General features: G+C 42.0%; 1 protein-coding gene across 2 annotated transcripts in view; it reads right to left on the reverse strand.

Moving 5' to 3' along the window:
* rab11fip3 (RAB11 family interacting protein 3 (class II)) overlaps positions 1-12422 on the reverse strand; it is a 50156-nt gene that overhangs the window by 18306 nt on the left and 19428 nt on the right. For both annotated transcript variants that reach the window (XM_049014472.1, XM_049014473.1), the window contains exons 2-3: positions 4933-5032; positions 1237-1328 (exon numbers count right to left, since the gene is read on the reverse strand). In XM_049014472.1, the coding sequence (XP_048870429.1) occupies positions 1237-1328; positions 4933-5032 (192 nt within the window). The remainder of the gene's footprint in view (positions 1-1236; positions 1329-4932; positions 5033-12422) is intronic.

Here is a 12422-nt window from a genome sequence, read left to right on the forward strand (position 1 = left end):
CTCAGAGTGTTTGTAAAGCAAACAGAGCAGCATAACAGAGTCATTGAGGTGGATTTATAGAGGAGGGGGCAGCTATGCACAGGTGGGGCAAGCCGGCTGAGCCAGGCAGCTCCTTAACGCCTATTCCCGTCTGTCAAGTGAAATAAACTGTACTAATGTAAAATCCATGCGCATGTACAGCACCAAGCCCCTTACAAGAGGGCCCCTTATCAACAGGGATTATATCGTTACCCCCAACAAAAAGGACCCATATTACATAAAAGGACGTTATGATCACCTATATACCTAAGTCCAGCCTATTTCACTAAGAAATAAAGCAAAGAAGTTACGGGGCCATCTGTGGCTCCCTTACACACTGATGGCTCACTTCCTTTAACAATATACATACATATAATGTACATAACACGTATATATGGTTTTATATGGGGGGGTGTATGGCTCAGGAAGTTGGGCCCCTGAGCAAGGCCCTTAACCCCAGGTGCTCTAGGGGTGCTGGACCTGGCTGACCCCCAAACTTGTTCTTACAGTACTTATACACATGTCTGTGTGTCTCCTAGAAAGGGATGGGTGAAAAACACAACTTACCCATAGGGATGAAAAAAGCATAACTGTACTACACTGCACTATACTATACTATCCTGTGCTTAGCATCATTTTTACAAGCTGATGTTCACGGAACCCAAATCCAGCACGGCATCACAGACTGTGTCACCAGCCACTTGGACATCATTTCACCATTATTATATTCCAGCCCTGTGCTTAATGCCATTAAAGGCCCGACCAGTAGAGAGTGCTGTAGCATTCATCAGCAGTCAGATAACCACACAGTGGCACAATTTTGTGGGCAGTGTGACTGACAGCGTGGCTGACAGCTGTGAAAGACCGGAGCTGAGCAGCGTTAAAGAGCACTAAAGAAAGTTAAAATCTGAAACATTCTTACGCTCCTCTAAAGAGCAAGTCCCCCGCCCAAAAATTTAACCTTCGTCATGGGACATGAAGCTTGATGCGAGAAGGAACGTCAGAAAATACATGTTAAACACTGATAGCTGTTAGCAAAAACAAGAATCAGTACGGCAAACAAAAGCGCAACATCGAATTGACTGTTATAGTCTTGTGTCTTAGCAAAAACTTGCTAAGGAACCTTGTGCTATTTAGGTAATGTTCCCAAGTGAGGTGCACAGTGACAGAGAGCTGAAGGCGAGGCCTCGGCCCTGTGCTGCTCCCGCAGTCGCTCACCTCGAAGGCGGTGCCGTCGTCATACTCCTCGCAGCATCCCCTGCCCTCCTCTTCATGGCTGAAGGCCACAGTGTACAGCGGGGCCTCCGAACCTGAGGAGGGCGCAGAGACAGACGTGACAGTCAGACGGCGCATGAGATAGGCGGAGCCCGAGACAGACCGAGCGCGCGCACGCGCGCACGCACGCACGCACGCACGCACGCACGCACGCACGCACACACGCGCACACACACACGAGCTAAACAACTAAACTGCTTCATATTCATTCTGAGACAAGTCTAGTCTTTCTCAAAATGGAAGTTCTTCAAGCAGCATGTTGTGTAATATCACAGCCACCTGTTCTGGTAAGGATTCCTGCAGCGTGCCGATGTGGTCTCTGCATCAGTGGGCACCGTGAACAAACTACTGGAGCTTAGAGCCCATCATTGGCCACCATGAGCATACCCACCAGCATTTTTTTTCCGGTAAAAGATTCAGGGTAGTAACGGGGAGACAGTGTCACCTAGTGCTCCATGGGATGTTGGTACTGGAAAGGTATTGTGATACCGAACAGCTTTCAAAAATGCAGTATTACATTTCCTTAGTGCCAGTACCAATTACACTATTACAGACATCGGTAACACTATATTCCCAAGCAAATCCAACTACGTCAGTCTACTTTAACATCAAACTACCATCTGTACCTACAGGTTATTGTGTTATTTAACTGTTTAAAACATAGCATAATTAAGCTAAATGTGCTGCACGAGAAGCAACCAAATTGATCCACTTCAACCCATCCATCCATCCATCCATCCATCCATTTTCCAAACCACTTATCCCTCTGGGTCGCGGAGAGTCTGGAGCCTAACCCGGAACCTATGGGCACGAGGCAGGTAACAACCCAGGATGGGGGGCCAGCCCATCGCAGGGCACCCCCCCTTTACCCAAGTAGCCCAAATACTCCTGCATGTTGATATGTCTCACTGACATAAGTGCAAGATTTACCATGAATACTAACGGTTTTCTATACGTTGGTATCGCTGCAGTACTGGTATCGTGATACTTGAAGTGGTTTCGGTATCAAGGTCATAATTTTGGTATTGTGACAGCACTAGTATCACCAGCTGGTTACAAGGTGATATTATTAACATCCACTGCCCCAGAGGTTTATTATGCAACCATTTCATCATCCCAGGAAAACACTGTCCAGCTATATGAATACTGCTTACGTAAAAAATGAAATAGTGATACCGATTATGAAATGCAGGAGTGCCACGGGCGGGCTCATTCATCAGAAAAAAGAATATTTCTCATGAGACCTCTGACAAGTGTGGTATTTTAACAGCATTGAGCCCCATATTGTGCCATTATGTATGAAGTGAACTTCTAACATTATGTCAAAGTTAATTTTTTGTTTGCACGTGACAGTGCAGGGCAAGTACTGTGACTGAGAGAAAAGGATGTGAAACTCCTAACATTAAAGCTCACCATTCACAAGGTGCTTGTCTGTTACTCAAAACACCCAAAGCTAAGGGCTACCTAAAAACAAACAAAAAAATCTCTCTGCATTCTGAGGCAGCCGAAGGAAAGGAAAACAACTTCAGAAGGCCGATTCAGTCAAAACAAGTAACGGAAGGAAAACAGCATTTATGTTAGGTTTCCATGAGATGTTCTCCCAACTTTCCAAGCAGAGTAGTGGAGCACACCCGGCACTGCTGAACTGACACACCGGAATTTTGGCACTGGACTGTGAAGATCCTTGGATGGTACAGTAGCATTCTGACATCTTCACACCAGTGGAAGGAGAAGAACCTTCTAGAAAAATATTCAACGCAAACAACACTGCCCACCTCCAGATCAAACACCATAGACAAATCAGACGAAATTTGTCATCATAACTGCGCGCAGAAGATCTTGGCACATGCACCTTGTGTTCACAGAATCCTCATTCCATTCGGGGGGCAGCAGCTAAGCTCTGAGTGGGCGGAAAACGTGCACTTATCCAGTCTGACCAAACAGTCAGCAGTGAGAGAACAGACCAGGATTTTATGAAGGAGCCCATGGTAGCCAGGAATTCTGGATGCATACAATCTGCTTGCGAATAAAGCCAGGAGAGATCCAAGTCAACAGAGCACTGAAGTCTTCAATGAGGCCAAAGCCATAAAGACAAAAGGTTGGCTATCAAAGAGACGAGGCCTGAAAAATGTACCCGAGTGTTTCTGGAGGCCTGGGGGAGAGGGGTTCATTACCCAGGTGTCTCCACCCTCCCACACCTCTTTGCCCCTTTCAGGCTACAGCAGAGTAAAATGAAAACATGGTTCCCTCTGAGATGACTCCGCAGGGAGTCAATGTGTCAAGATGAGTCAGCAGAGGTTACAAATTGAGTAATATATTCAAATCAAGAAAGACTAAGGCAAAAATCCCGTTGCGTTTCTGTAAGGACAGACACTGTAGTGAAATGGATTTGGACATAAAACGACCTAAGAAGTCTCATGAGAACCTAATGGTGTTTAATGCTACTGGGTGCCTTACACATTTGACCATAGGGATGTGCAATATTATAGCCAATGTTTCAGAAAGGATGTCTCAGCTCAGAGACAAGGGTTTCCCCTCAAGCAGACAAACCCTTTGCACCGTTTTATAACAAACTGTAGGCTGGCATAGTGAGTCGGTGCATTATTCAGGGAAACCCAAGCATCCTTCCCTCTGAGAAGGAACTGTGGGGTACTGATGGTCCTGAGACTGTGACTCATACTAACCGGTGCATTACTAATTCAGCTGAAACTGTAACCCAGGACACACAGAAGGGTCCAATGGGAGTGTGGGCCTCACTTCAGACTGTAGGTGAAATACAGATGAGGCTAAAGGGTGAGCCCACTGCCAAATTAGCGCATGAAGTCTGATACTAGCCTGCAGCAATTAAACAATCAAGGTTGGCACTTGGATCATAACTGCTAATGTACAGTTTCCATGACGGCTCATTACGTTTTACTGTAATCTCGGTCCAAATGGCCAGTTTTGTGCCAAGGACGAAAACAGCAGCTTGTAATGCAGAAATGAAACTGTGTGTTTAACACCCAAAAGAGCCACAGTAAACTTGCCCCACAGCCCAAATATATGATTAACCAGCTACCATAGTACTGCCCTCACGTGAAGATCGCTATTTGCATTCTAAACAGCCCCATTACCGCGTATTCAAATCGCATTCGCATACAAGTGTTCCAAACTGCATTTTGCAATGTCTATACTTTGATGTCAAATTACAAACTTCACATAAATCTGACATATTTAAAAAGTACATTAAGATGAGTTTTATGCCAAAACAAATACATAAGAAATAATTTATTTGCCAAAATTAAGTTTTGAAATGTGTGACCATGCCCCAGTCAGTGAAAGTGTGCCCCCTACCAATGGACCCCAGAGGGTTAAACATGGAACACAGGCATTGTGTATTGAGTCTGAACCTATATTACAAACAACTTCATCATCCACGCATGTTCATACCACTCATAAAACTCTGCTTGGAGACCAAATGATGACTAAAGTGCAACAACATATTTGCTCTGTAGTGATTAGCAAAAAAAGAAAAACATATTCCAAACCAATTCCAGACCAATTTGTCAGCAATCTCGGTCCTTTGCAAAATAACTTCTGAACATGAGGCATTGAACAGTGCTGCAATGCAAATAAAAGGACACACTACAGAAAACTTACATTCCCCTCCATTGCTGATGGCTGAGATCCCTCGGTAGAAATCCTCAAAGCTGATAACGCCCAAACCACTGGGGTCCAGGAATCGTGTAAGGTCTTTTACCTGTAAGAAAAGGTTCAGCCATTTTAATTCCAGTTTTCACAAAAAACTACACAAAAATATGAAAAGGCTGGAATAAAGACTGATAAGACTACAATCTGCAATCTTTCAATCACAAACAATAATGACTGAACATCAGAGCTTCAGCCCTGCAGCATAAGGCAGTACAAGTAAAAGATGTTTGATTGCATAGGTGAGATGCAAGAGGCAAATTGTTGTACAAGCTTATGATTCATTCATTCATATTTAGTTCCTTTTCCAGAAGAAATATATTAAATGTAAATAACATAAAAGTACTGAGATCAAAAAAGGGGAAAAACATTTTATGATGTCAGTTCAACAATACAGGTCTAGTTTTCTTAATGCTACTTGGCAGATCAGTGTGGTGGTGCATCAAATTATAAGCGCTTAAACTTAAAGTGCCGCTATATTCTGAAGCTATGATTCAGTTCTTTATATGCAACGTGGGCACAAGGTTTTCAAAATGCACACGAATGGCACAATGCCTTGGGTCCAGACTGTGCCAAAACTGCTCTGCCCTCTTATGGTTGTCATGGAAACACAAGGGTCATACTGGGAGGAATTCCACCCCGAGTGATTTATATACTCTATTCAGGTGACCCTGGAACCCCTCCCTCACAATACCACTATCCCCAGCAGGAGTGGGGACATTATAAAGAGACGCTCCCAGTGGCATCTTGCACTTTGTTTTCCAGCAGCACTATTAAAAAGCCCTTGGACTGTTACACTTACTGTTGTCCTTAAAATGACTAATGAAATGTATTCTTGTTCATCGCTATCCTAACAAACAAAAAGGCAATGCTGAACTCTTTTTTCCTTTGTATCTTCCTTCTGCATTACTTCCAGACTTCAAGATTCACTGAGGTGTAAATATCAAGGAAGGTCAACAAGACTTTAAAAGAACCATTTATTATTATGGGATCTGAAAGTTTTCCTGCTTCATCATTCCCGCTTGAAGTATACTCTCTAATTCCACAGGATTACCTTCCATACTCATTTCGTGGCTCACTATCAAATATCAAGTGGCACTCATACGATACAAAATACAATCAACTACTCGGTTTCTCAGTAACCATAGGAGTAGTAGCCTAGCAACGAGTACACAGGTATCTTGGGAAATGGTCATTGAGCTACTGAGGCTAAGCGAGGAGAAGCTTTGTTGTTGAAAGCAGAAGATTACTTCGAGAGACAAAGGGTTATAAAATAAAACAAATTGTTACACCAAACAATGGAATAGGCTTTAATGTTATGAATCATACACTGTTTACAAAAAATAACTGCTATCTAGCAATCTATTGTAAATAATCTGCTTAGTGAAAATGAGCTCCAGTCTTATGATAAGCAGCTAATATTCCTAAACAGCTTTCAAGAAGAGATTTATCCCTCTAGGGGGTCCTTTACTGAAGATTGGAGACTAATGTTACCTACCCTATTAAACACAACTGACTCTGCTATAATCATAATGCAAGTTGTTCATCCAAAAGGTGGGAAGAGGATGTAGACTCAAACTGTCATCCTACATTAATTTTTTTTTCTCTCTACAACTGGAGACTTAAACAGCTAATGAATATCAATGAAGTAGCGAGAAAAAAAAACTGTTCATTAATTCATATTGCATGTTTTTGTTCTGCAGTGTCTTCTATAATTTCAAGTTAGGAGCTTCTTTGACTGCTACACTGCTTTTAATAACAGAAGCCTCAGGGATAATAACTAATTAATCTGCCTTTCTGGAGTCCCATCATAAATCAAGGTCCCACAAAACAGTCAAATGAACATATATTTAAAAAAAGTACACACACACACACACACACACACACACACACACACACCTCTACTGGAACACGAGGCAAACAGCGATGCATGTACATTCTATTTACTGTAGATTATCTGGTTAATTAATATAGCGTAACATATCCAACACAGGTACAGATAAACTTCACCAATGAGATGCAGTATTTTCCAGTTATTAAAGCTAAAACACCAGAATACGTACTATAAATCCTGCACATGTATGTATTTAAAATGACACAGCGGCAATGAAACATGTGGCATCATTAAAATCAGTATGCACAAGGAACTGACCATTAAAACTGCATACGTTTCAAAGTGATTTTTAATTGAAGCTGAAGTATCTAAAAAGTGATAAGTATAAAATTGATGATTCAATAAAGTATGACAGGCCACTCAACAAAACAACTCTGAGCTGGGAATGACGACATACTCGATATTTCTGGGTATTCTGACTACAAATATACTTATAACAACACTTACAAAAAGTAAGCAGTTCACGTCTGGCTGCTGATCCTGATGCCACCTTTGAAAGCTCAACACAAGTAAGACTGTGGGTAGGAGATGCTTTACAGTGGAGAAAAAATCTTGTTTATCTAGAGGCCACTAGACCCACACAACCCATATCAGACAGATTAACATACCCTGTGGTGAAAGGGTGAACCTTAAATCAATCTGAGGCCAAGGGATCTCATGGTGAATGACCCGTTAAAACAAAGGTACAGACAGTGCCCAGGTAACAAGCAAGATCCGTTCCAGAATTCGAATTTGTAGGCAAGTCGGAACTATAATTCAGTACATAATAATAAATATTACAGTAATAATAAAGGTTACACAGTACTGTATTGTACCTTGAGCCAATGAATTGCTGAAGCTGCATGATATTTTCACAAGTGTCACAAAGTAGTGCGCGTGTTCGTTAATTCGAACCATTGTATTTGTTGTACACAATATGAGTTGTACACAAGTCAGATGTTCTTTACCCTGGGACTGCCTGTCATCACTTTAGTTATGGAGGGATTAATGTGTTCGTTCCCAAGTGTGCTGACTTCATACAACTATTCAAAGATGATATGATTTAGTGTGTCTGATGCAAACGGTGATCATCCTAAAGAACACCAGATGCAGTGAACCAGTGCTGAAATCACCAAGATCAATAACGGGCAGAAGCAGCAGCTGCCGAGTGCAAGATGATCCTTGCAGTGCAACGCAGAGTCATTCAGTGTTCAGGCCTCACGATTAATACATCAAAGTGAATCCAACAAACAGGCTGCCCATGAGAAACATTACTGCTGCAGGCTTTCACAAACTGATGAGCTACATCAAAAAGATACTGCACTGCACCTCAAGCGGAAAAACATTAGGGGGACAAGTCAGTCTTATGAAATGCTGCAATCGAGTGCAGAGAAACACTACTTACAGGATTTCTCTGACAAGGGAGCTCCATTTGCAAATCTGGTATTTTCATCATAACCCCTGTGAAAAATTACATAGCCTACAGGTCGTACGGATTATAGTGCATCACACAAGTGCATTGCAAGTGTCACACACTCTGATCAAAAGGAAGTGACAGGGGAACAATACCATCCTTTGGCCCTAAGCCTCACCCCCTCACCTTCTCTACACACCTTCCTCCCTCAGTCAACAACAGTTTAGAGAGCGACAAAAACTGAATTTCCAAGGGGAAACCTGAGCAGGTCATGTAACAGGCCATCTTAGTAAATGATTAAAAAGGACACACTGTGATTTAAGTGCCAGTTAGCTATTCCTCTGTTAATTCAGTGTCTTTAGAGTTAGGATAATCAAACTGAAATAGCATGTACAGCAAGGCACATTTCAAAAGCATTGCAATTTAATTTAAACGATGCCTTGCTGTGAAAATAACATTACAGCTATTAAAAATTAGGATCGTTATCTACCAGAATGTATTCTGCTTATCTTGTGTTTGGAAACGGACATTTCACAGGGATTGCTTTGAAAGTATGCAGGTTGACTGCCGTAGCTCATCACCAGCAGACTTTAATGTTACAGGAAACAGGTTTATTTTCATCACACCTCAGGTGGTGGTGGGGGGGGGGGGGGGTGTGAACCCATGATAATCTCGCTCTGAAGACTATACGTAAAACTGACCACAAGCTTCCGAGAAGACGAAAGCGACCTTCCAGTCAGTGTTGCTTTTAACACAAACCTCCAGCTATGGGGGTATGTAACAGGTGGGTCACGGGAAGATACTAACCAACACAAGGCCACATGTACCTCTGACTTCTTATTATCACAAATATCCTTTGCCGCAATCTCAGTCCAAAAGAGGCAGAGGTTTGATAGTAATGTTGCATTTCATTTGAAGTTGGAAGTCAGAATTTCCAAGCTCTTAATTACAAATTTCTACTGGAACGCTTCCTGAAGTTGGAGAAATCTCTACAACCCCAACCTGAGAATTCAAGGTGGCTGTATCTTTCACTAACAGACATGTAAGCTATAGTTATATACCAGGGGTGGCCAATCTTATCCAGAAAGCTCTGTTGGTTATATGGGTTTTTTTACTGCAACTGCCTAATTAGATTGCTAATTAGAGGACTGATTGGCTGAAGACTCCTCACACTTGGGTTTGAACAGCTGACCTAAAGGTTACGCCTGCATACACACTGACCCTTCGCAGATTGCCCACCCCTGTTATATACTGTTTATTAGGACTTATGTATTTATGTCTCAATAGATACACACAATACCGTCTAACCACTGTGGACTTGTTGCTATGGTGACTGTATGCACCAAATACTGCTTAATGTGTTGTTAACAATACAAATTGATGGCAATACCTAACAATGAACCTGGCTAGAACTGGGGCCTGTTTCAAAAAGCAGGACTTCTTGCTTAGCCGGATAACTTGTTGGATTTAAGGTAGTTCGGGCTAAATGTAAGTGACTAAAGTAAAGCCATTTATACTGAGGTACCTTAAATCCAAGAAGTTATCTGGCTAAGCAAGAAATCCTGCTTTGTGAAACATGTCTGTGGTATTGCTATTACAGCTTTTTGACTTGCTGTACTGGAACGCAGATTATTTGGGCGTGATATCATTCCAAGCTCCAACTCCCAAGGTAAATGAAATGAAAGTAGAGATACACTGTTCGATTGGCCAGGGACCGGAATTGGCCAATTGTCAGTGTGCTCGGCCCATACTGGGGACAGGCCAATCAGTCTCATGTATTTCCGATACCAAACTGGTCTGTTTTACGCATGCACCACACATGCGCGCCACTGTGCATATGACAATTGCAGGTACATGCTAACATGTTGTTAGCGTGTAAGTTATTCACTGTAAGTAAAGATTGCAATTTGTAGTAAATGTAAAGTCAAAGTAAACCATAGGGGAACCACTACGAACACATGGTGAAACATTGGAGGTAAACTTTAAACTGATTATTAAACATGTACTAGATAAACTTTAAACTGATTATTAAACATGTACTAGATAATCTTGAAAAGGAATACTCATTAAAATGGCAAAACTAGCTAAGGTTTTTTTCCTATGACAGAGTACAAATGTTTTAGTGAAACTGTAACCCCCTGGGCTACAATGTCCGTACAGTATGAAGGTATGAAAAAGCTGATCTTAATTTCGCTTACTTGCAATGTAAGAATCATATGTGCATAACACGAGATGTTGGTATCAATATTGTTACCCTGCACCTATTATTATTTGGAAGAGTACAGTACACTTAATTTTTATTTGGAGGTTTGTAACCTATGGACTTGCACAGAAACTCATTATCAGTTAAATGCTATTTGTACCTATTTCAAGTTTTCAATTTCTTTTATTATGAAAATAAAAATGTAGCACTGAAGAAAAGCTCATTTTTTGTTTGTATACGCTGTCAATTATAGTTCTTAGGGAAAAAAAACTGGAACTGGCAAAAAGGCCGGTCATACTTGCAAAAAAAAATTGGAATCGGCTAAGAAAATTGCAATTGGTGCATTTATAATAATAAGATAAAAAAAAATACACATTGATTAAAGAGGAATTAGTCAAACATAAGACTGTTGCCATGTTCAGTGTCTGTTTATATAGAAACGACGCTGGAGTGTTTGTGACACAGAAAAATCCTGCCTGAAGGTCTTTGATTCACTGGATCAGCTTTTCATTACTTCAAATGGGTTTTTAAAGTAAATATCTATACTATTTTTTAATCATCATACCTGTGAAAACACAAAAAAAACCTAACTGCCATTCTACATTTGAAAATCAGATTTAAAAACCACTTCTCAAAATGTGATTTTGTATTCTGGGAGTTTAGGTTGATGGCAGTTCAACAGCAGTCTTAACGACATCCTGTCACTGCTGAGAAAAACAAAGCCATCAGGGGTGAGGAAGCCGGAAACTTATTAATCAATGGCGTCTGCATGGGGGCTGTCTTGCAAGGCTTTATTACCGTGGCGCCATTTTATTCATTAATTTCACCTCCATGCATTCATGAGAGACCAGGCGCTGCTTGTTAGCTGAAGACCTCGCCATGGCGCTGGGGCTTGAAGGCCTAGAGAAACCTACAACCTATAAATAGTGGTGGAGACCAAACGAAGGCGACTGTCGGCAGGAGGCAGGTTAAAAGAGGCTGGGGGTGTGGCCAGAGTCCAGTGTCTGTGCTTCTCGTTGGCTGTTAAGTTTTCCCTATAGGTACTGGTGGTTTGCCCCAGTTTTGCCCAGGTGCCCTTGGGTAACCGACACCAGCCCGAGGCCCTTAGCAGCAGAGTGCAGTCCAGTTCTTGTTCCCACCCCTGCTGAAGAAACACCTTTATTTTTCTTATTGACTTTCTAGTAGTTGTGATTATCCTGCCCTTATGCGAAATCCCATAAAGCCTGAAAAGGCAGAACCGGTTCCCAATAAAAGTACCATTTGGCGCTGGATCCTATTTCATACAGTTCTCACATTGACAGGGGGCTAAACAGCAAATACTTTCTACCTGGAAGGAGGCCACTGAGCACAGGCAGAGAGTGTCACACGCTCGCCAACTCACAGCAATGACACCATGCTTCAGGTGATTTTCTTTTTTAAACAGTACAGCAATATTGGGATTTAGTTGTCTGTCAAAACAAACAATATTTTTCCACTGATGACTTTCACCACAGACAATTCACCACAGGAAATTGTTACTCCTGCACTCTGTGTAAAGACTTATCACCATTGTCTGCTGCTTAGGATTGGGCCAAGACACTGTAGCAGTAAAATTAAAGATATTAGTAGCGGTCACTGGGTGGATGAGCCCAGGCATAAACACTGCCAACTGATCATCAGTCATGCAACATTACACGTCCAAGGCCAAAGCTCAATGGCCAAAGTAAGAATTGTGCATATTACTGTTCATAAAAGATCAAATTTATGGTAAAATCCTGCCTGCCACGGTTCTGCAGCAGAAGTAATACCAGACATCATGCCACAATCAAAGCAGAAGACCTCTGCCAAAACAGTGCCACTCTACTCTAAGCCTGGCACCCAGCCTCTCACTGCTGCTCCTGCTTCCCCCAACTCCCCCCTGCATGCGTGACTGCCTCCTAACAGCGTGTTATTGTGCGGGCCCTTTAAGAGCA

Source organism: Brienomyrus brachyistius, chromosome 5, assembly GCF_023856365.1.
Source record: "Brienomyrus brachyistius isolate T26 chromosome 5, BBRACH_0.4, whole genome shotgun sequence".
NCBI classification, from domain to species: domain Eukaryota; kingdom Metazoa; phylum Chordata; class Actinopteri; order Osteoglossiformes; family Mormyridae; genus Brienomyrus; species Brienomyrus brachyistius.